Below are 27,010 nucleotides of genomic sequence, written 5' to 3'. Positions count from 1 at the left end.
CTTCAGTAGATATGGATTTACTGGCCCGAATGGACAGCATTCACTGTTTCCAGAAATTCAGAATGAATATGAAGAAGTAAAGCCATGTTTTAGATAGGGACTGATCAAAGAGAGGCAATGTGAATGCGTGATGGATGCTAATGTTCTCTTTTATGTTAATGCAGCCTGTGATGTGCTGCAAAGCAATCTCTATAACATTTATATCTCCATCCATTCACCCTAAAACAGCACTCTCTCTTCCTCAGGTTTTTTTTTTTTTTTGCGCACATGCTCAAACACATCTATAATGCATCCAGTGTAATGGAAGAATCTTTAATTCATCATATTGAGAATGGCAGATGACTCACTGTTCTTTAATCTTATCTTTCTGTCCTCTTTCCCTCACACACACAATCATTCACACAGCGAGCAGCCCGTGTTTGTCTCCGGGCTGCTGTCGGGAAATTCTAACATGCTGAGTGTCTTTGCTGTTTCCTTTACACTCATAAACTCAGTTAAAATTCACAGATGGGGAGGTGTGCGCTTGTACCTGGAGGAGGTGCTGCCCTCTGTTGGGTCTGGGTCGCGACTGCAGTGTCCAAACCCAGTTTCCTCTTGGCCTCTAGAACCGGATTTTCGAACTGGGTTCTCTGGTTTACGTGACTGAGGAAGAGAAGAGAAACTTTGTAAGTACATCGCTAACCTACACTTTAATAAGCATCAAAAACAAATACAATCATATCATAACACTCACTCAACGTAGTATGTGCCGTACTGCGGGTCATCAATCTCCTCCCATCCGTACGGAAGTTCTGATGATGAAGGAATGAGAGCATTGTGTTTATATGCAAATCCACACAAACGCACGCTTCTGGCTGCCGCTACATCATTAACAACAGCATGCAACATTTTAAAGAGGTCATATCATGAGAATCAAATTTTAACTTTCATGGGTTAGCCAATCATAACAAAGCTACGGTGTTGGTGTTTACCTAAAAGTAGCCTGGTTGGTATAAGGCTATTACAGAGGGTATGAAATGGTCGGAAGCTAAATTATGACTGTTTTTGTTTGGTGCAAAAATGTCACGTTAACAAACATTATATATTGACTTTACAGGGGGGAGGTGGGGATAATAAATAAATAAAAATGACCCAAAAATTTAATAAATGACCAGTTTGCAACATCTAGAGAGCAAAGTATTGAAATTATAATTAAATTAGTAAATTATATTTATTTTGTATGTTTAATGTTTAATGTTTTATATTTTATATATTTAAATGTTTACAACATTTCTGCAGCATTATATTACTATAACATTTAATGCAATATATCACTATTTTATTACATAACTTTTTCCAAATAGAATATTTTTCTAACTTAATTCTGTTTCAAATATATAATCTGTGTTCCTAACATATTTATTTAATAATGGAGAATATCTCTAGGGTATTTAAGATGTATTCAACATTTTTCATAAAAAATACATATTTTATAATGCTACCCTACACAAGCAAAACAACCTATAGTGCTTAATGTGTCATAAGATTTCAATAAATAAGATTTTGTAAACAACAATAAAAACAAAAATCAGATCAAATAATCAAAGCACAATACCTCTGATGCTTATATATATATATATATATGAGACTTCAAAAGATTGCATGTTTTGAAAGGAAATAGTTAAATAAACAGCCACGCTTTGTGAGTGTCTGGTGTGTGTGTGTATCTGTGTGTGTGTGTGTGTGTGTGTGTGTGTGTGTGTGTGTGTGTGTGTGTGTGTGTGTGTGTGTGTGTGTGTGTGTGTGTGTGTGTGTGTGTGTGTGTGTGTGTGTGTGTGTGTGTGTCCTCTGCTGTACGTACATTATGCCCAAATGAACTAATGAGAAGGGGGGAAAAAAGCTGTTCACGCTACAGAGAGCTTCACACACACACACTCAAAGAAAAGTATTGTGCACCAGTGAGCATATAGCACAGGACTATAAAACTCGCTTAAAAGAGCGGCTTCATTTTGTTAGACATCATGTGTGCTTATGTGTGTATGTGACAAGGCTAGAGGAAGGGAATGCATTCAGATGAGGTTATGCAATCATGCCCTCTGCTATGTGTGTCGGCATGTGAATGTGGAAGGCTGCACACATCTGATAGAATGCTATTTAATTTCTATTTGCATGTATCTGTCATACAGGAGCTTCATGTAAAAATGTGTAGATGCAATGATTCACCTCCATCCTCACACTTTTCAGGGGGCTTGGCTTTTTTGACCAGCCGAGGGTCCAACCACGTAGTCGACTTTGTGTTGTGGCTATGAAACAAAAAAAAATGTATTAGATAAAATACCTGGATATATAACTAAAATGGCAGACTACCTAACACCCCAACTCCCCATAATTTTGCTAGACTGTTTTGTTCTTATTTCATTCAAATAAACTAGGCTTCTACTTTCAGCTAATGAACCTTCATGAACTGACTAATCGCTAGCATTGAATGTTCACTGATGCAAATGAGTTACGTTATTAAATCGAAACCGCACAAATACTTTATTTTAAAATGTATGCTACCATAATTAGCCAATTCATTGTTACGAATAGATCAATTAGTCGATTAATTCAATGTTAGTTCTTTTTATCAATAATTGTATTATTTAGGTCTATTTGTCCCATTGCATTAGCTTAACAGTTTGAGAACTGCTGATTTGGGCTAATGTGATGCGTCAAAGAAAGCCGCATTACAAAGCCTTGGCGGGTCAAAGAGTGTGAGATTTTTAATGGACTGTAGTTATGAGTCTTATAAACTGAACTGGAAAATGTTTGGAACCACTCAAATATTTATGATTGCGACCCCAAACGCACACACAGAAACAGAACTTTGACTCTGTTCTTTAAAGAGCATCTAGGCCACACTGCGAGCTATATTTATTCTGTTCTGACAGCTCTGCTCTTGACTTTTAAAAGCAACACTACTTTGAGAAAAAGTGAGGAAAACATCACATATCTGCAAGACGGGGAGAGAAAGTGATAAAGTATGCTGTTTGTGAAAATAGAAATTGGAATACTATGTTGATGAAGTTTGTGATTCGACCTGAAAAGAATCTTGGCAGCAGTGCTATGGAGAGGAAAATGCGCCGCCTGCTAACAAATATTGCTGCCTAAAAAAGGGAATATTGGGCAGCAAATTTAAAAACAGTAAATAAAACCTTTGTATGAATATACAATTTACATATAATGTATTTGCATACTACTACTGCATCAAAATATCACTTTAAGAGCCTCCGGCAATAAAAAAATGAAAACACGCTGCAGTAATACTACAGTAGCATTATAAATGCAAAACAAAACACAAAAAACAAACAAAATAATATCCTGTGGTATTGTGTATAGTGAATCAAATCTCATATGACATTCAGTGGCATGAAAACAATAATGAACACAGAAAACAATATACAGTGTGTCAAATCAGACGGCATTAAGCAATGTGACAACAATAAAAAAAATCATCAACACTTCAAGGTATACATTCGGTTCAAAGGTAGTCTATAATGGATATTATTAATATTATTTATTATTTACAGAATATGTAAATAGATTTTTTTTAATAACACAAAATATATAATTTTTATAATTAATGAACAGACATTTGGTTCAAAGTATCCAAAAGGAAGTCTATAATGGAAATTATTAATATTATTTATTATTTATAGAATATGTAAATAGATTTTTTTAATAACACAAAATATATTATTTTTATAATTAATGAACAGACATTTGGTTCAAAGTATCCAAAAGGAAGTCTATAATGGATATTATTAATATAATTTATTATTTATAGAATATGTAAATCGATTTTTTAATAACACAAAATATATTATTTTTTATAATTAATGAACAGACATTTGGTTCAAAGTGTCCAAAAGGAAGTATATAATGGATATTATTAATATTATTTATTATTTACAGAATATGTTTAATAACTTTTATAATTTTTATAATTCAAAATAATTACTGAAAATGACTCTCAAATAGTATCATGTAACTGAACATTGAAATTCACCTTTCAAATACAATATTCTCAATGCTATGAACAGGTCTTATTATTTATGAACGCGGTAAACCAGAAGGTGACAGCAACAGACCTCATGCAGTTAATAAAGTCATAAAGGCTAAATCTCTCCTCTTATGGCCACACACTCACTCTATGAAGTAGACCATGCCCGTCTCTGTGTAGGCCATTTCCCAGTTGTAGGGCAGGGGCTCCAGGCTGTCGTCTCTGGGTAAAGAGCTCCAGGTGCGGAGCTCCAGTGTCCCACTGCCTCCTGCACTGCCTCCACCACTGGACTGAGTGTAGCTGGGCACGGCTTTCCTCCACTCCTCTGTCCTCTCTACGGAAGGAAAGAAGATAAAAAAGTATAATGCAAAACTAAGGCGGGTGATATTTTGCATGTCAAAGTAGGATGATGCGCAAGCAAGATCTTTTCCTGTTTCAGGTACTTCGTGAGTTCACACTTCACACATCAATTAAACAGAGTAAAGATCATGCGTATTTGGCGTGCTGTCCGGGGTGAGGGCTCAGAGCTCAGACTTTTTGCCCAAACCCAGAGTACTCACAATACTTTGATGCAGTAATATGACAAGAGCTTAAAAATATGGCTACAGCATAGGAAGAAATGCCCGTGGTAACATCAGCTCTCTGTGTTTGTATGTATAAGCAGTAAGTATGTGTGTGCATGCATGAGAACTAATTCACTGCCATTTTCCCTCTCTTTAAACACACTTGAAGTGGAAGAAAGCCTTTAAAGCAAATAGGACACTATTCTGCAGCGAGGACACTCCCCGTTTAAATGACTCTTTTAACATGAGCCAAGGGACTACTTACTTCAGCGAATATTCAACAACTATTCCCTCTTCACTGGCTTATGCCAATGCTGGGGGGAAACACCTCACCAGTCCCAGCAGTCAAACATGGCTATACAAACACAACAGCTTTTAAATAATAGCAGGAAACAACAACTGTGTCAAGGAGGCTAAGAGAAGGCAACAATATCTACAGAAAGATTAAACAAGGGTACTGTAGAGGTTCCATGGTATTAGATGGAAATACAATAGTAATTTGATAAATGAATTGCCATGGCACTTTATGTTGGTGAAACTCAAGGCCTGAAAGTTTATAAATCAGGTTATACACCTTTATATTCCACACATCTTATATACAAACAGATATACACAACAAAAGATTAGTATAAGAACATACTTTAAGGCACAAAAAAAAAGCTGGGTTCCTCCTGGGGACACTAGTGGCTTATACTGTATAAAGTCAAAAGCAAGGGTTAAAAAGTTAAAGCCCTGTAAACATCTAAACAGCTCATTTATGTTTAAAGCAGATCCAGACCAGGGTCATAGACATGAATCATTCACGCATTAAGCAAGCCATTATGGAGCAGTGACTCGCTTACCAAATGCAACGCTGAAGTACTGCAGTATACAAATAGAGCATCAATTTCAGGCCTCGAGCCTTGAAAGCACAACCGCTGATCTCAAAAGGATTATAAGGTTATACTGTGAACTAATGAGAGCATGTGAGCAGAGGGTTTGGCTCTTTTTTAAGCAAAGCTTGCCTCTCGGTGCTGAGTTCTCCTTGAGTAAAGGACAAGGATCCTCTCTGAGAGATCATGTAAGGCCTCAGACTGATCATTTGCACATGAGTAAAGCAGACTGCAGGTTAAAGCCTCAAGCACACATCAAGTTTGGAAAAGATCTGCTGTCTGAGACAAATTTCAGGAATATTAAAGATATCTTTCTTGTAGGGCAAAATCCGCAGTCTTTGATCACTTCATTTGACATGCTCCCCGATAGCCAATCGTCTTTGTGATGAATCTTAATTTCCAATGAAGTTCTGACAGTTTCACATATTTTCGGTCACAATCCTGCAGTATGACTACTTTAAATAAAGAACTGGTAGAAAAATACAATATTAATATTAGAGGAAAATCTAAAATAAATGTTTAAGTTGAAGCACTAAAATTATGAAAAATAAAATAAAATTTAAGCTAAATAGAAATATATATAAAAATATTTGATTCAAATAGGAAAATTACAAAATCCTAAACAACACTTAAAATAAAAACTGAAAATATAAATATAAAAGTTCATTCAGAATATGAATAAATAATATAATAGTATATAAATATAACTAAAATAACACTGGGCCGAAGTCCTAAGATGTATATTGCAAGTTTTGACATAAAGAAAATGATGCTGGATCAGTATGGGTGACTAATTCTTAGACCCAAATCTATCTCTGCAGTCATACAGATTGTGGTTAACACAAGCACACACACATTACAGTCCGTCCACTGACCTGGGATGCCATTTGGGAGCTGTGGCCGTTCCTCATCCTCTTCCTCCTCAGGGACTACGCTGTCCTTGCGGTCCATCTTACTGACAGAGGTGGTTCGCTTTCGTTGGACTTCGGAGCCATAATCCTCCTCAAACAAAACCTGGTCAACCAGGTCAGGCTGAACCAAGTTTGGCTCCGCAGGAGGTTTGGGTGTGCCATAGAAGTTACCTGAAGAAGTAAAGAACTTATTTTGATTCATGACATCTTTAAAAAAGTCATAAAAATAGATACTTGTGAGGGTTTGTGTAACATTTCTGCTACATACGCTTTGATTTATAAAGCCACAAATAGTTTGACGAAACAGCTGATTTGGTAACACTGGAGCTGCATGCAAATCTGCTTCTTTATCGCTACCTCCGCTTTCTTCCTCAGTTCCAGCTTTCTCAAAAACGTAGATCTAGGTGTCGACTATCCAATATGCAGTGTGAAATGTTATGCTTTCCATTCGGTGGCGCCTTGAAAGTAATTACACTCACCACTGGATTCAGTAATGAAACTTTTCCCACTATCTTCTCATGCAAAATTCAGGTCATTAATATGCATCAGAAACAATGGTACAGCCAATCAGTGGAGCAGCAGAATGCATTTAAATTAATTTCTAATTTGATGGTAAATGTTAATGTGTGTGTGTGTGTGTGGTGGTGGGGGGGGGGGGGGGGGGGGGGGGGGGGGGGGTTTGAAGGGTTGCTCATCATTCCCTCTTGATGTAAGACTAAATAAATCACTCTCAGTATGATTAGATTCAGTCAATGGAAAGGCATCTTTTCAAATCAACCATTCAACCTTCACCAATTATACACAGATTAATTTAAATTATCCAAATTTGTTGTTTTGTTTCTTCGCTCACTTCATCCTGAAAATAAATATGCTGCCCCTAGAAATCATTAGCGTCTGTTTGAGAAAAAGAAAAACGTCTTTTTAAGGTCACATTTTCATCTTTTGCCAATGTAAAATATAATCCTTGTAATCAGTCGAAAGATTAATCCTCTTCTTTTTAGCTTGTAAATTATAAAGAGTTTAATTAGAAAATAGAAACTGAAACCGTGGGAATAGGCTTTTTCACAAGCAATTAACTACTGTTGACAACTTCGCTCACCTCTCATGAATATGCAGTGAAGAATATTCACTCCTTCCCTCTCTGTCTCTCTTCATTCTACAAATGGATCTCCTTCTTTCCAGTGTCACAGCGTAAGGAAAGTGTTTGTGCTGCTACCACAACATTTGTTATACATTATGTCATGCGAAAACAGCATGTTACCAAGACTATAGTCTCACTGAGAGACACATTTTAAAATCAGGATAAATTCCGATCCAGTTTGCAGCTTATTATGGTGAAGAAAATCAGCACAATTAGACAGGAAGGTTGTCTGAACAACATTTAGAACAACCAACAACAGTTGAACTTTGTTAAGTGGCAAGCAACCTTAAAAAAAAACTTTAAAACGTTAAAACTTTTTTTAACAGTAGCATATATCACGGTTTTACACAAAAATATCAAGCAGATGATTTCAGTTTGATTTTTGATTAAACTGTTTTCAACATTGATAATAACAAGAAATGTTTCTTGAGCACCAACATTTTAATGATGTCTTTTAATGATGTACCGGGCAAAAACATTTTTTGGGGATTAATCAATTTTCCGATTAATCGTTTTTTTTAAATGTGGGCGATTCAAAATCGATTCTCAAAGGCCACGAATCGATTTTTTTCTACATTTATTTATCTATCACCCAAAAGCCAGTATTAGTTTTCATACATTGTTCATAGGCTTGCAGTCTCCAGGTTACAGCTAATGCTGTGAGATTTTATGTTTGTTTTATCTAACACATAAAATAACCTGATCCTGTTTGATCAACCGTGCAACTGTTCTGACTTGTCCAATTTTCAGCATACATTTTTTATCTTGCATCAAAATCCTGTCTATTCATTGAATGCATTTGAAATATATATATCGAATTGAGAGCTTGCGAATCGAAATCGAATCGAATTGGAACATCTGAATCGATCCCCAGCCCTAATCTGAACTAATGGCTGCTGAAAATTCTATCTTTGCCATCACAAGAAGAAATTACTTTTTAAAATGTATTCAAACAGAAAACGGTTATATCAAATTGTAATCATATTTCACAATATTACAGTTTTTACTGAAAATCTTGATAAAATAAATGCAGCCTTGGTGATGAATATAAGAGACTTCTTTTAAAAAACAAAAAAATTCCAAACATTTCAAAGCAAGAATAGATGTGATGCTAATAGTGTCTCAAGGCCAGTCTTGTCTCAGCCTCAAACACCTCAAAGTCTTGATCTTGTCTTGGTCTCAACACACACTGGTCTTGGTCTTGACTACAATAGCACTAGATGCTAATGGAACATTACATACGACTTGGAATAGTTATTAAGAAAACTCAAATAGACTACATTTAAACATGGTTTGAAATAAATGCTAGGCTGCATTATGCTGTAGGAGTGTGCGATATGACGATTTTAGATCGTGAATTATTAAATTGTCTCCACGATCTGCGTTTGAAGAGAGATCATAGTATCATGTTACAGCCCACATTCATCAGTTGCAACATACTGTGCAATGTAACATTCTCATCTCAACATACTGTGCAATGTAACATTCTCATCTCAACATACTGTGCAATGTAACATTCTCATCTCAACATACTGTGCAATGTAACATTCTCATCTCAACATACTGTGCAATGTAACATTCTCATCTCAACATACTGTGCAATGTAACATTCTCATCTCAACATACTGTGCAATGTAACATTCTCATCTCAACATACTGTGCAATGTAACATTCATTCATATCACGTTTAGTAACGCAGCGGTAGGGTTGCACTCACAAGACATTACAATTCTTCGCCATCACTAAAGTTTATGATTTGCATGCGTGTTAAAGTCTTGCAAGTTAAACTTTTATTTGCACGCTGTTCTAACATAAGCTGAGCGTGTACACCCGAAGCGTGCGCAAACTAAAAACCTGTCAAACCACGCAAGTAGGCTACTTAAACGACATATTGCTTTTTTTTTTCTTTTTTTTTTTTACAATTAATATATAACCTTGAAAAGTTAATGCAGGATTTAAAATTGTTTTGCAAGACATAAGGGCACCAATTTAGTAGAAAACGTGACAGTTTCCTTGACTGTTGAAAAAAAAACGTTTTTTCGTTTCGTTTGCCGGTGTTGTGCCGAATTACCAATGCTAGGGGTGTAATAATTTGCCGGGGGTTGAAATACGCCACCACACCGGCGATATGATGGAGTTCAACATGGGATGCCGAAGCAAGAACCAAGTGAGACTGTGAGCACACTGTCACAGCTCCTTCATCAGGTCCGCCTGGTCCGTCGTCAGCATGTGGTTCGGCCGCCGGTGGGAAACATGACAGTCACAGATCCGTCAGAGATCACTTAGTGTACATCTGTTTTACAAAATGTGCCTTGTCTTAATTTAATTCATGAACATATCATACATAAACTTTTAATGTAATGCATTTGTGTTTGTTATTAGTCTGCAGCCGAAACTTATTATTAACACAAACCACTTTAACTTTTAATGTTTGTGTTGGCTGTTTCTACATATAACGTTTTTATACAGAAAGACAATTGTGATTGTGTAAAAAAAAAAAAAAAATGATCGTCACTAAAAAGGGGCCATTCAAAGCCTTTATAAAACCCCACTTCCTCTGGAAACTGTCTCCTAATGGCTGACACAACACATGCAGGTAAGGGTCCAATACTAGCTTTGCTATTGCCTGATACATGGTAATAATCTGTACAACATTGTGATCTGAGCATAGTGTTAACACTACAGCTAACACTGGTCTCTTACCAAGACACCTGCCCTGTTTTCCTCACACCACAACTCAATTTGTCTCTGACCGTTGTTCTGTCTAATCCTGGCCTTTCCTTCTCTCTAGGCTTCATAAACAGGCTCATAATTATATGGCTGAGGTCCGTCATACGAGTAAACATTTACAATTTCCTCAGCGTCCGAACTGTCATTGCACACCTACAGGAATAGACAAAATTAAAGCACTGTTTATTTCATTTTATTCATATTATTTGTCATTTGCATCTTTATTCTTATTTTTTATAAAAAAAAGATCAAATAACGAAATAAAATAAAGTGAAATAAGGTTTTGGTCGTATCGCCCACACTGTAAAAAATTTCTAACCTCTCCAAATCAAAATGTTCTAGTGGCTGGTCACATCAAAATTTTTAAATTGGCCCAAGTGTAATTCTTGTTGCAATAGTCTGTTAACATTGGCTCAATGAGAAATAATACGTCAGACTAATTGAAAAATTTAGATGTGACCAATCACTAGAATTTTTTTACTTGGGGATGTACATTTTCCATATCGCACACCCCTAGCTGTAACCCTGATTAATCAGCCCATATAGACTAACCATGACAGAATCATAAAGGTATGTGCTAGTCTCAGTATCTGAGCAGATTTACAGCGTCATCTGTCACCAGTAATCTGCAGAGAGCCATATAATCTGAGAACGAGGTGAACGTTGTCCCAGCGTTCTCTTAATGATGTCAAAAATATTTTGTTGCACATAAAGTGCAGCTATAATATCAAAATAGATAGATATGGACAGATAACAGAGGTTTATAGGCTTTACACAACATAAGTGGACCAAAGTAGCAACCATACTGTCATGATTCCTGTCTTGTGTGGACTTATTTCCTGTTCTGTGCCATGTTTTGTAGTCCTTTGTGGTTTTCTAGTTTATTAGTCTTCCCAGGTGTTTCTAATTAGCCACACCCCCTTGCTTGTTGGTCCCTGTGTATTTATAACCCTTGTGTTTCACTTGTTACTTCGTCAGTTGTTGTATGTGTAATGGTTGTATCTCTCTGTGATTCCCAAGGTTTTGTTCTTTTGTTCTGTGTTCTCTGTTTTGTGTTACTTCATTAAATCACCCTGCGTTTAGATCCTCGTCTTCGTCTGTCTTCCTCAGCAACATTACACATACTGCATACATTTCATGAAATGTATACTAATTTTCTGCAAATTCATTTAGAAAACATGAAGAAAAAAAATGAATATTTATTTGCGCGAATCTCACCATTTTTTTTTTAAATCGCAAAGAAAAATGTCACATTTCACTTCATAAATCAAAAGAAAAGACATACTTTAAATAAAGAAAATGAAGAACATTTTAAAATTAATCTTTTTTTGCATTATTTGCATATTTAAACTGTTAAATTTTTGTGTCCAGACAGATTTTTTCCCGATGTATAACTCACTAAACAACTTATCTGCCCTAAAAATAGACTTAAGTTTCTTAATCCAACATTTTTATCAAGCATATTCAGACTCTTACAATATATTTGATTTTTCAATGAGAATTACTCCATGTGAGCATAGAACATCTATCCATTTATTGGAATAAAATGGTGTTGATATGTGATTCAACAGGCAGTAAGTACAGTGAATTGTGCCACAGCCAATTCATGTTTACAGATCGCCTCCATTGAGATTCTCTGTGTGCTTACAAGAAGTGCTAAAATCTTTATTGATCAGGATCAACTCTTAATTCAACCAAGCTTGCTTAGACAGGATTACATTAAAAGCTGCCTTGAGGGTTGTAAATTTATCCACACTACTGGAATGAGGGAATCAGAAAGGCATAGAAACTGTTTGCAATTGCTCAAGCATGACCACATTGAGACATTAGATGTTGTAAATCTATATAAAGCTGCATCAAAGGTAAAATGTCATATCATTCTTGCTCTAAAGTAAATATGTTGTAAAACCTGATTGTAACTCAGGGTGAACTATTCCTTTGAGGAACAGTTTGCTGGGATTAGAGTATCCATGTGTGTTTTCATGCATGTGTGTGTGTCCTAGGATCAGAACAGAGCACATATGGGCATTTCTTATTGGCATGGCTCCCTGTCTCAGCAGGCTTTGCCTGGCATGAGTCCCTGGTCCCGCTATCGACATGGGGCCACAGTGAATGCACTCGCCTGGCACGCTATCTGTCTCTCAGGACAGAGACATTCAAACCAACTAGACTGCAGAGGGGAGGACAAACACGCAACGCTTTTATTATTTAAGGAAAAAGTAAGGCCTCTGAAAAAAATAAATATATATAGTACCTTTCAAAAGATTTTTAATGTTCTTTAAAAATGCCTCTTATGCTCACCAAGGCATGCATTTATTTGAGTATGGTAAAAAAAACAGCAATATTATGAAATATTACAATTTAAAAGAACACTTTTTCAATTTTAATATATTTTAAAATGTAATTTATTCCTGTGATACATTTTTAGCATCATTACTCCAGTCTTCTAAGAAATCATTCTAATATGCTGATTTGGTGCTCAAGAAACATTTCTTACTATTATCAGTGTTGAAAAAATTATGCATTTTTTTTCAGGATTCTTTGATGAATAGAACATTTGAAACATAAATCTTTTGTAACATTATAAATGTTTTTATACTGTCACTTTTTATCAATTTAATGCATCCTTGCTGAATAAAAGTAATCATTATTTTAAAAAATCTTACTGACGCCAAACTTTTGAATGGTAGTATGTGTGTCTACTTCTTTGAACAATTCATAAAATAAAAATAAAAATAAAAATATGTTTATTATATAACAAAATATAATATTTTTTATATAATAGATATAGATAATATGTGTGTGCATATATATATATATATATGCACATACATACACACACAGCTCCTTTCATTGGCTATTTTTTGCAATATATATACACATACAGTATATATCTATTTGTGGAAAGAGCCATTACAGGGAACAGACTGTGACTTTTGTCTTCCTTATGTGTACTTTTTCAGCAGTTTGCCTCAAGCTCTGCAAAGCTTGTTTGTATGGTGTAAACCTGTGCTAACTGACTCACTGACTCACTGACTCTGCCTGTAAGATTTGGAGGCTAAATCCATCATACAGTAAATTTTTGAGGCTGCATTGTCATGAAATTCTTTTTGGACAAAATTAATGCCTAGAGGTGTTGGTGTCAGAGTTTACTTCAGGTAAAAAACACAACTGTCAAATGTTAACACTAAATGTGCATTTCCAGAAATATTGCAGCATAAGAAAAGTGATTAAATGTTGGTTAAGCTTAGATTTTAGGCTTTGGTTCTTGTAAATAAAAAACTGCTTTCGATGTGAATTTTTCACCCGTTACAGTATATCGTCTACCAGCTACAGTAGGCTTGGAAAACAACTAGCATCTTTACAACAGGCCACATGATCTGAGGTATCATTCATGTGCATGGTTTGGGATGTTTGTATGAAGAATATCAGTATAGAGAGTGTGTTTTATACCATCATATGTTCCGCTCTCCAGCAGTAATCCACTCTCTTCCAGGATGCGAAAATCCCCCACACTGATGAAATTATAGTCCACTCCGGGAACCTCCCCATCTCTGGGCATCCGAGTGGTACCTTCCAGTAAAACAAACACAATTAGTGACAGTAAACTAGTTCTGGTAAGAATATCCTACACCCACAATCCCATGTGCTGTAAACTTTGTGTCTGTCTAAACACAGCCTCAGATTGACCAAAATTAAAATTGGATTCCCTGGTTTCATTTCAGAATTTCATTTGAGAACAAGTGCACTCCATTCGGAACTGTAAATAGAACTGATCTCAAACTCCCAAGGATAAGACCTGGAAACTGGGAAACTGGATGGGTTACATGGAAAACTGGTTTAAAAAAAGAGGGATTGGCAATTTGCGAGGCTTTAAAAGGATGAAAAATTACATGCTTTAACATAATTGATATGAAAATGGTTTGGAAACACACAGAGATGTACAGTATTAGACAAACTGAGTAGAACAAGAACATATTACATCATATCAGAGGAAATCTTGTGTTATTTAGTGTGTTATTCGAGCCTAGTGTAGTCACAGATTGCTTTATTCACAAGGGAGAAGGTGACAGAGGTGGAAAGTGTGCACAGACTGTACAATGAGATTCGGTCTCTGAAGCATTTGACACTTTTGAAAAAAAATGTCTGCAGTGTAGTAATCTTTATATTTATAGTACTACTATATTTTCACCCTTCAGTTTCTCAGCCCAGACAACATTTACTCATCCTAATGTTGTACCAAACTTGTATGAATTTCTTTCTTCAGCAAGGCACAAAAGTAGATATTTTGCAGGATGTTCAAGCTGATCTATAATCATAGGCGGAGGGTGAACCAACTCTAAGGCTAAGGACAGGCCCGGATTGGGAGCACCGGAAGAATTCCCGCTACCTTTTTTTATTTTTTATCCAGGCCTATATATAATTGTATATTATTGCCTGCCCAATGTACTAAAATAATAATTTCCGAATTCTACATTCGATAATAAATCGCTAATATATCATGAATCGGTTAGTCTTGACTGGCAGCGCTACGATTTGGCTCTCGCACCAAACAGTTTCGAACCGAGTAACCAGTGCGAATAAAAGAGGCTTGAGGATGAAGAGGAAGCAGGCATGCAAAAGGAAGCTCTCCAAGAAGAAGCGGCGAAATGTAGCAAAATTACTGACTTGTTCAGGGCAATCAAGTGCAGCTTAGTTTCATCTTTAAAAAGGCTAGTTTTTTTTCTCGTTACCTTAAGCAATAAACCGCTAGCAAATTTTAGCAGCACCCTATATTATTATCATCGTTCAAAATAATGTATGCTAAAGTTCATCATTGAACAAAATATATATATTGTAAAGTTACAGTAATCATTTAGCAGACAGATATTCACATCGATTTATTGTGTGTTTGGAGGGAACTAGGGTAGACAACAACAAAAATTATTAAAAATTATTAAAAGTCATAATAATGCAATACATTTTTAAATATTAGGATTTTTCTCTAAAGCATGATGTAGTTATTCTTGTACTAATTTTGACATTTAGGCAATTTAGAAAATTATGTTAAATATATTTGTATGAAATATAGTTTAGTTAAATTTTGGGTACTTAAAGGGATACTTCAGGATTTAGCATTAAGCTTTGTATTAGTAGAAAACCTGTAGTATTTTCGAATTACCGTGCTTTCCACCCTCATATCCCCCTGAGATGAGAGATTTATGCATTTTTTGTCTGGAAAAAATCCTCCGATGACGCAAAAATCTTCATTTTGCGTCATCGGAGGATTTTCTGGCCAGAGGCTAAAGACTACAGCCAGTAGGAGGAGCTGTCCTACATGTTTTCAACCCGCCCATAGAGGGTGGGATCTCACTCACAGAATGTACACAGTATCAGCCGTCTTTCTTTGGAAGCTAAGCTAACAGGCTCTTGTTCTGTGGAGAAAGCTGAGTAGTAGGAGAAAGCTGAGTAGTCGGGGTTACCATCCTCTTTTTCCCGGACATGTCCGTCCGTCGAGATCGTCCAAAATGTCCGGGATTCGGCTTTTGCTTTCTGCAGTCGCCATTCATTGTTTACATGCACACCTTTTGTTTCAATGTAACTGAATTCATTCTGATTGGTAAATCTGAATGTAGTGTTTACATGAACGCTAAACAAGTGATCGGTTGATGTGAGTTTTAACATTGCTAAGAAAATTCCCGCTCCTCCGTGAGAGATAGGAGACCGGCGCGTCTCAGTAATGACGCCACCGGCCTCGCGCCGTTCTCCCGCGCCCCTCAGCCTCGTCCTGCTCGCCACAGTAAACATGATGAATGGCGACTGTAGAACGCAAAAGCCAAATCCCGGACATTTTGGGCGATCTCGATATCCCGGGCAAACTCGTCACGGAGACTCACAAGTAGCCTAACCTTGTTGTTTTTAACTGTGCTCTCTAACCGGGAGGCGTGGCCTCGTAGAGCAGCGAAGCAAGTGCATTCTGGGAGTTGTTGTCTTTCATCCACATAAGCCAAAAATAAATTTTCTGGCTTTTCTCAGTCTAGAAAACTCCAAATTCAAAAATGTCTTCACATTTCTTCTACATAAATGACCTATTTTAAATACACACTCATCTTTCCAGAGGTGAAGTATCCCTTTAAGTCTTTTTAAGACAAAACAACAACAACAACAACAACAACTACAACACATTGTCCTAATGTAATACTTTGAAATTACCTAAAATAAATTAAGATTGGTGGTTGTTTTGCAACAAGATTGAGACAGTGCTGTTTATTACAGTAGAACTGCTGGTGAAAAAGTGACAGGTGCAAGAAAAACAGAGAGAGAGAAAAAGTAGCTACACAAAAAAAAAAAAAAAAAATCAGACAGAGATATCTGGGGAAATGAAGTGGAGAAAAAGGAAAATGGAAGTGAGGTCAATTTGCACGTTTACTTACTCTTCAAAACTGTTAAATTTATGTTCAAACCCTAACATAATAAGACAGAAATTTGCAAGATTTCTACAGTAATGCCATATAAAAAAAAAAAAAAAAAATACCATCAAAGCAAATAGAGTTGAACACCTACACTAGTGTTAGTCTTTCAATTTCATCACCCTCTATACAAAAGGGAAAAAACTGTAAACTTGGATCTTGTAACATATACTGCAGTGAATTCTGAACAGTCGACAGCTGTCATTCTTGTTTTGTAAAGACATTTTAAAGCTGCCTCTTGTTAGTGCTTTTTAGGTCTGTGTTTTATGATTGACAAAGTGTGTTAGTTGGGTGAAACCTTTGCTAGTGTTCTGGAAGAATTACTTGATTTGTGACGTTTTTTAAGTGTTTTGGTAGTTTTAGTGCATTTTGAACGTGAAATTAACTGTTGTCCCAAGTTGGAAGTTGGTAGGAGAGTTTTGAAAAAATAACCTATTGAGAAATGTGTCCTAGAGGTTGTAAAAAACTGTAATTACAGTATCTTGCATGGCCCCAGCCTAAGGATTTAGACATTTTTTATGTGACAGGCATACAAAAAAATGGTTGTGAAAATGGTCGAAAAATTGTTTATGGGATGGCCTGGATGAGAGTGAGATTTCCCAATTTTGTCCCAGTCCGGCCCTGCTAAGAGATGCACTTCCCCTTTAAAAAACATATTTAAATAGATTTCCTTGAAATACTTTCAAATTACGTGTCACCATCGCACAATCTACAGATCACAGCATGAACTGTCAGGATAAAAAAAAAAATCTTAAAGCGTTTACGTTCACAAACCACTGTTAATTTTAACAGAAAAGCAAGCATACTGTACGCAAGATTTGGCATGGCAGAAAGCATGCAAAGACCGCTCCCTTTATAATCACTAAAAAGCCGACTCTTAGTTCATCGCAATCTCAAGTTTTGTTATAATCAGTGAAGCTGACTACACAATGAATCTCTTATTTTCATAATTGTTTGTTATAAGTCAAGTCAAGTCAAGTCAAGTTTATTTGTATAGCGCTTTTCACAATACAGATTGTATCAAAGCAGCTTCACAGTATTAAATTAAAATAATACAACAAAGTTTGTTTCAAGAGGAATTTATTGATTGATAAAATTAAATTAAACATCCCCAAAATATCCCCAACTGAGCAAGCCAAAGGCAACAGTGGCATGGAACCGAAAAACTCCATCAAGTGACCTAATGGTGTCCTAAAACTCCATCAGGTGACCTAATGGAGAAAAAAAACCTTGGGAGAACCCAGGCTCAGTCGGGGGCCAGTTCTCCTCTGGCATTTATGAGCTAGAGGCCGGATTGTAGTTTGAACTGTAGGATTATATGAATGCCTGGCTGAAGAGATGCGACTTTAATCTAGTTTTAAACTGGGAGAGCGAGTCTGAGCAACGAACAGTATCAGGAAGACTATTCCAGAGTTTTGGAGCCAAATGTGAAAATGCTCTCCCTCCTTTGGTGGTTCTGGATATCCTAGGTATGACCAAAAGCCTTGAATTTAGTGATCTTAAAGAGCGCGATGGATTATAGGGCGATAGAAGATCCGTTAAATAGACTGGAGCTAAGCCGTTTAGGGCTTTATAAGTCAGTAGCAATACCTTGTAATTAATACGGAACTTTATAGGTAACCAATGCAGTGATGATAAAATCGGTGTTATATGATCATATTTTCTTGATCTCGTAAGAACTCTAGCGGCGGCATTTTGGACTAACTGTAGCTTGTTTATTGAGGATGCAGGACAACCAGCTAATAAAGCATTACAGTAATCCAGTCTCGAGGTCATGAATGCATGAACTAACTTTTCTGCATCAGAAACTGATAGCATATTACGTAGCTTAGCAATGTTTCTAAGGTGGAAAAAGGCTGTTTTTGTAACATATGAAATATGATTTTCAAAAGACAGGTTGCAATCGAGTATAACACCCAGGTCTTTTACTGTAGAGGATAAAGTAACAGGACATCCTATGATGTTAAAGTTGTATTGTGCGAGGTTTTGTGGGCGGTTTTTTGAACCGATAAGTATTACCTCTGTCTTGTCAGGATTTAATAAAAGAAAATTACGCGTCATCCAATCTTTTATATCTTTAACACACTCTGTCAATTTGGAAAATTTAGCGTTTTCATCCGGCCGTGATGAAATATATATTTGAGTGTCATCAGCATAACAATGGAAACTAATTCCATGTTTCCTTATAATATTTCCAAGTGGCATCATATATATGGAAAATAACAGAGGGCCTAATACAGATCCCTGCGGCACTCCATAGTTTACTGGAGTTATGATCGATTTTTTTCCATTTAAATAGACAAAATGGTAGCGGTCAGATAGGTATGATTTGAACCAGCTTAGTGCTTGTCCTTGAACACCAGTATAATTTAATGAGAGGATTTGCGAGTGTGCAGAACTCAGAATCCACTCACCGCTCAAAACCCTGCAGTTTTTGTTCAGTGTTTAAACTTAAACACCTCTGATTGGCCATTGCGTCCAAGAAATCAACAGATATGTTTGTGATTGGCTATACAGCTCAACGCTGCAAACCATGTTGTAAATAGAAACCTTTGAAGTTCTCCAGCGCAAACACAGATACACACTGGATCGTTTGCCAAATATGTTTCACCAAAATGCTATCATTACGGAGAAAACGGATCCTAGACCAGCAGTTATGGGCAGCTTTTCCCTCTAAAAGTAATCAGAAGCAGCAGCAGGCAGTGGTTTGAGTGAGAAAATTCCACGCTAATCTCAAGTTCGTGGCCATGGTAAGGCTAAGTCTTGCCCAGGCTATACGTATACACACACTGTATATTTCTTCATTTGTGTCAACAAACAACAGTAATATGGATTTGGAACAACATGATGAGAATTTAAATTTTGGGGTGAACTATTTCTCCAATCAACTCAAATGCATGCATGCTTTTTTACCCCTAAACCAAGATAAAAATGTTAATTCTGTGTGTTTAAGCCTGCGTTGAGTGTGTTTGCTCAAAAAATATCAAACAGAAACAGTACACATTTGGACCTAATTTCAGAGGTGGGTTGTTTAGCAGCAAAATCCTCATAAGACACACCTGAGGGTGGCATTTCTTGCGAATAAAAGGCCAAAAATAAAAGATGACATTTCTCGGCTCTGTTCGTTTGTGTGCTAGGAAATGCCACCAGGCTCTACTGTCATTTAAAGGACATTTACATTAGATGCAGCAAAGTGAAATGCCAGAGTCAAGTGTCTGCGGAGACTTGACTCTAACTTGAGAGCAAATAATATTAAAAACAGGCTCCTTTACATTTTCCTTAGGGAGCAACTGTGTAAATGCCACGAGAAGAGGGAATCGAAACAGCAGCGATGGTTATAGATGTGAATATCTACTGGCGAGGTTAAAAGGGGTTACCTTGTTCAATGTCCATAACATAATGATAAAGAAGGGAGTAGAGGAGAAGAGATGTTGCTAAATGTGTTCTGTTGCACAGATTTTCTAGCCCCTTTCTATTTTCCTTTTTTTGCAAAAATCATATGTAAATTGAGTTGATTGTTATGACATTATACGAACTTATTTTTAAATCTTTTTAAAAAAAACTTTTATTTAGCAATGATACATTAAATTAATCAAAAGTCACAGTAAAGACATTTATAATGCTGCAAAATATTTATATTTCAAATAAATGCTCATTAACATCAATATTAAGCAACACATTTTTTAAAACATATTTTACAATAAGAAATGTTTCTTGAGCAGCAAATCAGCTGACTGAATGTGTTCTGATTTCTGAAGGATCACGTGACACTGAAGACTGGAGCAATGATTCTGAAAATTCAGTTCCCTTTCAAGGGAACTCCCGTTGCATCGAAAGCTGACGCTATGGGAACGCTTTGCGTGATGACGTCTTGAAGCACATGTAAAATCAGTCCAATGGTGTGGCGGAACGTCAGAGGCGGGTGACGTCACGTACCAGGAAGCTATAAAAGCCGGCCCGAAACAGAAAACGAAAGCTTTCTGAGTCTTCAGTTGCGCTCTGTGTTGAATCTGTCCTTGTTATTTGGTGTTGTCTGTCTATATTATATATATATATATTCAGTATGGCGAGCAAGCAGCAGTTTAGAGTGTGTGTCCATCCCTGCCCGCGTTATTTAACGGGAGGTGATACTCACACTCTTTGTGTTGTTTGTTTGGGTGAGGAGCATGCCCAGTCAGCACTCGAGGGTGGTGACTGTGTGCATTGCGACGCGCTTCCATTGCGCACGCTCCGATCCCGCTTGGCTCGGTTCAATCCCGATCGCGTTCCCCAGGGCTCGGGTCCCGCCGCGGCTGAGGCTCGGCGGCGATCTCAGACCTGGGGTTCGCAAATGGATCTGTCAGTGGATGTTGAGACGGGCTCTGCCTTATCTCAGCATCAATCTGACAGATCCAGTGCCTCTCATCAGGGTGTGGAAGCACGCATTGCGGTTTCTTCCCCCCCGATAGAGGCACCAATACTGCAACTGTCCAGCTCTGAGGAGTTGGATGTTGTGAGTATTGAAGCTGAGTCTGAGGATTCGCCACCTCAGTCTCATGCGTTTGAGGAACTGCTCGATGTTATTACTAGAGCAGTTGACAGACTATCTATTGAGTGGCCAGAGGATAGGCAGGACGTTCGTTCGAAAAGTAAGCTCGACGAACGCTTCCTGCCATCTCGTACACAGCCTCAGCGAAGAAGCCTTCCGTTTTTCCCCGATCTCCAAACCGAGGTGTCGAAATCGTGGGGAAAACCGGTTTCATACAGAGTGTATGCACCACAAACATCCCACTATTCTTACATTCACAAATATAAAGAATATGGTTATGGGGAGATGCCGAAGGTGGAGGAGACGCTTGCGAGCTATCTCTCTCCAGCAACGGCATCTTCCCTGAAAGCTCCTTCACTTCCCTCTAAGCCAGTAAAATTCACATCATCTCTGGTTCATAAATCGTATGCAGCCGCTGGTCAAGCTGCAGCGTGTCTGCATACGATGTCTATTATGCAAGCCTATCAGGCAGAATTATTGGGGGATTTAGAGGAGGGCGGGGGAATTGGTCCTGACACAGTGGCTGAACTACGCAGAGCCACAGATCTGTCTCTCAGGGCCACCAAGGAGACCGCTAAATCAATCGGGCGGTCTATGGCAGCCCTGGTGGCCACTGAGAGGCATCTGTGGCTCAATTTGAGCGATATAAAAGAGAAAGAAAAGCACGTTCTCTTAGATGCTCCGGTTTCCACTGTTGGTTTATTTGGTGATGCAGTAAACAGTGCGGTAGCTAAATCTCAGGAAGCTGCTAAACAGGCAGCTGCATTACAAAAACTTCTCCCCCGCCGTTCTTTCATTGAGGCTGCTGAGCGGGAGCAGCCTCACTCCTCTAAAAAGAGCGCTGAACATCGTGCCACTCAAAAACAGAGTGTGTCCTCTCGTGCTCCCCCACAAAAATCTCGGGGACACGGAGGGCGCTCTCAAACCCAGCAGTCTTCGAGGGGTAAAACGGATCTGCGGACCGTTATTACCGCCAAGAAGGCTGCTGGGAAAAAGTCCTGATGTCTGAGGGCTCAGGACAAATGAGGGTAGTCCCCCCGAAGCAGAGCGGTTAACACCTCTTTTCACGGTGCCCGTCTCTCTTCGGTGCCCTCAGGGGACCGTTCTGCCAACCCTGCCACCTCTGGTGTTACAGGGCGCAGCGGTCTCCGGCGAGCACATATCTCAAGGTCCACCCGGAAACGTAGTGGCCTCGGGATGCCCGCCCCCTCTGAGGAGGGTGCTAGAGCAGTCTGTTTGGTCGTTCCCTGCCGGTGCGCCGTTACAGGGCGACGAACCGACTACTCAACAGCAGGAGAAAAATACGGTGCCGTCTCTCTTCGGTGCCCTCAGGGGACCGTTCTGCCAACCCTGCCGCCTCCGGTGTTACAGGGCGCAGCGGTCTCCGGCGAGCACATATCTCAAGGTCCACCCGGAAACGTAGTGGCCTCGGGATGCCCGCCCCCTCTGAGGAGGGTGCTGGAGCAGTCTGTTTGGTCGTTCCCTGCCGGTGCGCCGTTACAGGGCGACGAACCGACTACTCAACAGCAACAAAATCCAGAAACCAGTCTCGAGAGACTGGTACCTCTAGTAGAATCTTTGACAGCGTGGAAGCTACTGTCAAATGTTTCTCGTTGGGTCCTGCAGACCGTGGAAAAAGGGTATTAGATACAATTCTATTAACGCCCACCGCGGTTTATGGGGGTCCTGCCCACAGTGGTGGGCCCCGAGCAGGTTCTGGTTATGGAACAGGAAGTAAACACTCTGTTAGAGAAAGGGGCCATAGAATATGTACCCCCCTCCAACAGGGAAACCGGGTTTTACAACCGGTACTTCATAGTTCCAAAAAAGGACGGGGGATTGCGTCCCATTTTAGATCTTCGAGTTCTGTACGAGTACATGCAGCTCAAGTTCAAAATGTTAACCTTGAGACAAATCGTGCCACAGATCAGGTCCGAGGACTGGTTTGTCACGATAGACCTCAAGGACGCATATTTCCATCCGTCCGTGTCATTGGAAGTTCCTGAGGTTTGCTTTCGGGGGCAAAGCATACCAATATCGAGTTCTTCCATTCGGCCTGGCTTTATCACCCCGCACTTTCACCAAATGCGTGGATGCAGCTCTGGCGCCTCTGCGCCTCCGGGGTATTCGCATCACGAACTACATCGACGATTGGTTGATTTTAGCTCAGTCGCATTAGATGGCGGTTCAACATCGAGATGTTGTTCTCGCCCATATGAAAGAGTTGGGGTTACGGCTGAACGCCAAGAAGAGTGTGCTTTCTCCATTTTAGAGGACCACTTTTTTAGGCGTGGTTTGGGATTCAGTGTCGATGCAGGCGCGCCTGTCATCGCCACGCTTCGATTCCATCCTGGCAGCTGTGAGAAGTGTAAAGCTAGGCCAGCTACTCACTGTCAAACAGTTCCAGAGACTGTTGGGTCTCATGGCAGCAGCTTCCAACGGGATACCTTTTGGACTGCTGCACATGAGGCCCCTGCAGTGGTGGCTCAGGACCAGAGGGTTTTTCCCCGAGGGGCAACCCATTTCGCACAATCAAGGTCACGCGGTGATGCCTACGTGCCTTGGTTATGTGGAAGAAACCTTGGTTCCTGTCCCAGGGCCCAGTGCTGGGAGCTCCTTGTCGTCGCAAACTGCTAACGACGGATGCTTCCCTCACGGGTTGGGGAGCGATCCTGAGGGTCGCTCATCTCAAGGTCTGTGGGAGGACCATCATCGTTCCTGGCATTCTATAGCCTAGAGATGTTAGCTGTCTTCCGGGCTCTGAGGAGCTTTATCACAGGTCTCAGGGGACACCATGTGTACTACATACGGACAACACGTCGGTAGTTGCCTATATCAAGGGGGTTTGCGCTGGCATGCCATATCCTCTTGTGGTCCCAGGGGAAGTTGCTGTTACTCAAGGCAGCCTACATCCCCGGGGTCCAGAATATAGGAGCAGACACTCTGTCGAGACAGGGGCCGAGGCCCGGGGAATGGTGGCTCCACCCCCGAGGTGGTGGAGCTGATATGAAAATTATAAGTGGATCTGTTTGCGTCTCGAGAGACGTCTCACTGTCCACTTTGGTTCTCCTTCACGCATCCAGCTCCTCTGGGACTGGATGCTATGGTACAGACGTGGCCGAGGCTACGTCTGTACGCCTTTCCCCCAGTTGCTCTGCTCCCGGTAGTTCTGGAAAGAGTTCGCAGGGACCGGGTTTGCCTGCTTTTTATAGCCCCGCGCTGGCCGGGCAGAGTATGGTTTCCCGATATTGTGTCCCTCCTCGACGGGCATCCTCTGGAGTTACCCGTCAGGAGGGACCTTCTGTCCCAGGCAGAGGGCTCGATATTTCACCCTCGGCCAGAACTGTGGAACCTGTGGGCTTGGCCTCTGAGGGGGCCCAGCTCATAGAGTCAGGTCTCTCAACCGAGGTTGTTGAGACCATTCTACAGTCCAGAGCTCCCTCCACGAGGAAACTTTATGCCCTGAAGTGGAGAGTATTCACTTCTTGGTGTAGTGACCGTCGGTTGGACCCAGTCCACTGCCCAATTGGTACAGTGCTGGAGTTCCTGCAGGAACGGTTCACTGCAGGTCTGACCCCGTCCACTTTAAAGGTCTATGTGGCGGCCATAGGTGCTTACCACAGTCCTTTGGGTGGAATGTCTGTGGGGAAAGACCCCTTGGTATCTCGTTTCCTTCGTGGCACTTGGAGGTCCTCCTCCCTTTCGAAATCGGACCAGGAGGCGAATAATTTGCTTTGCCCTGTTCGGGCGTTAGACGCGTATGTCCACAGAGCTGCCCTGTGGCGTAAAAGTGACTTTTGCTCCCCTAACAAGGGAGGTCCAGTGTCTAAGCAAAGGATGAGCAAGTGGGTGGTTGAGACTATCTCACTGGCTTATGAGGCGGCTGGACAGCCTTCTCCTTTGGCTGTCCGGTCGCTCTCTACTAGGAGTATGGCGGCCTCTAAGGCCCTTATATCAGGAGTATCGTTACAGGACGTCTGTGATGCGGCAGGCTGGTCCTCACCGCACACCTTCGTCAGGTTCTACTCTCTGGATTTAGACTCTACTCTAGGGTCTCATGTTTTGTCTTCTTAGTGCTGCTCACATGATTACACACAGGACAGACATTTGTAGCTATGGAGGCGTTGGTATAGACGTTCCCATAGCGTCAGCTTTCGACGCAACGGGAGTTCCCTTGAAAGGGAACGCCTCGGTTACGACTGTAACCTCGGTTCCCTGAAGAGGGAACGAGCGTTGCGTCGCCTTGCCATATCTCCTTCATGCCTGTCAGCGCGACTTCAGACTTTACGAAGCTTTCGTTTTCTGTTTCGGGCCGGCTTTTATAGCTTCCTGGTACGTGACGTCACCCGCCTCTGACGTTCCGCCACACCATTGGACTGATTTTACATGTGCTTCAAGACGTCATCACGCAAAGCGTTCCCATAGCGTCAGCTTTCGACGCAACGCTCGTTCCCTCTTCAGGGAACCGAGGTTACAGTCGTAACCGAGGCGCTTTGCATCACAGAAATAAATTACATTATTAAAATAGCAACGTTTTCAAAACATGAGCCTGATGGACTTGTTCTCAATCCACCTCTTGGTCGTCTAATAACATCTGGTCATTCCTCTTTAGATAAAAACTTTTCAATAGTGGGAAGCAAACCATTCTGCAATATTCTCCTGTACTCCAAAGCATTAAATGACTTTTCACAGTGAAGTAGCTCACTAATGCAGCAGCTAGCAAGACTCCCCACACAATGACACCTCTTCCTCTATGCTTCACTCTGGTAGAGATGAATTTATTATTATATTTCTCAGCAGATTTTCGAAGACACTGCTCTGGAGCATCACCATGCAACTCATGTTTCAATGTGATTCCTCACTCCACACAACTCTGCTGAACCACTCAGAATCAAACTTCCCATATTCTGCCAAAAACTTCAGTCTGTCTTTGATGTTTTTCTGAGACAGCACTGGCTTTTTAAGTATAAACTAAAATAGAAATCCAATTTATAATATCATAGTTACATATAAGTCACAAATAGACTTAGTTACATAGAACTTGTGGCAGGTTCCATAAACTGCTTAGACTAGTCTTCAGTCTAGTCTTCAGTCTAATTTGAATTGGAAAAGTTGGATTGATTATCTCTTGGTTAACTGCTAGTTGGTCAAACTAGTTCTTAAGGTGCAGTCTTAACATAGTGGCTAAGTTTATGCAATTGGCCCTAAGCCATTTTAAAATAATGTGAACAATCAGGGAATTTGACCATCTTAAAATTAAAAAATTTCAACAAATACCTACATCAGAGAATGTTCAACTATTCCAGACTTTTGGTTGCATAATGCAACGCCTCTTCCGCAAACTCTTGTGTATTTCCCTTTACGTCCTTGCGACATACCATCTCTGAAGAAATTAATGCATTTGCAGTGCTCTCTGACGCAGTGGAAACTCTTGTGAGCCCAAAGACTTGTAAACAATGACTGTAAGCAGGTTATGTAAGAACAGCCAGTTTCATCTTTGTTGACCTCTGAAGTCAGTTTAATCACAGGCCGGTTCTGAAAGAGGTCCACAGATCCCCCGGGCGACCACCTGCCCCGGCACATTCTGGTGGAGAAGGGATATGAGTGGCACCTTAGGCTGCTCTTTATTCCTCTCCATCAGAGGAGCTTTTAAGAACTTTTGTTCATAGCTCCATAAAGCAGCTGTGTGACTGCAAATACCAGAGGCTCTCTCTTCCTCCAGCTCCCCTTTTCCTCTACTTTTTGGACTTTTTTCCTCATTTCTTCCCTGCTTTACTCTTTTCTTTACTTTGCCG

The 27,010-nt window shown here is 39.8% G+C and overlaps 1 protein-coding gene across 4 annotated transcripts in view; it reads right to left on the bottom strand.

Moving 5' to 3' along the window:
- magi3b (membrane associated guanylate kinase, WW and PDZ domain containing 3b) overlaps positions 1-27,010 on the bottom strand; it is a 133,083-nt gene that overhangs the window by 20,959 nt on the left and 85,114 nt on the right. For all 4 annotated transcript variants that reach the window (XM_082189595.1, XM_082189594.1, XM_082189597.1 and 1 more), the window contains 6 exons: positions 13,692-13,811; positions 6,332-6,538; positions 4,169-4,355; positions 2,203-2,282; positions 734-791; positions 530-642 (listed from right to left, as the gene is read on the bottom strand). In XM_082189595.1, coding sequence (XP_082045721.1) covers positions 530-642; positions 734-791; positions 2,203-2,282; positions 4,169-4,355; positions 6,332-6,538; positions 13,692-13,811 — 765 coding nt within the window. The remainder of the gene's footprint in view (positions 1-529; positions 643-733; positions 792-2,202; positions 2,283-4,168; positions 4,356-6,331; positions 6,539-13,691; positions 13,812-27,010) is intronic.

This window comes from Leuciscus leuciscus (assembly GCF_965113295.1).
Source record: "Leuciscus leuciscus genome assembly, chromosome: 14".
NCBI lineage: Eukaryota > Metazoa > Chordata > Actinopteri > Cypriniformes > Leuciscidae > Leuciscus > Leuciscus leuciscus.
Note: the sequence above shows the minus strand (reverse complement) of the source record. Positions and strands in the feature narration are given on the sequence as shown.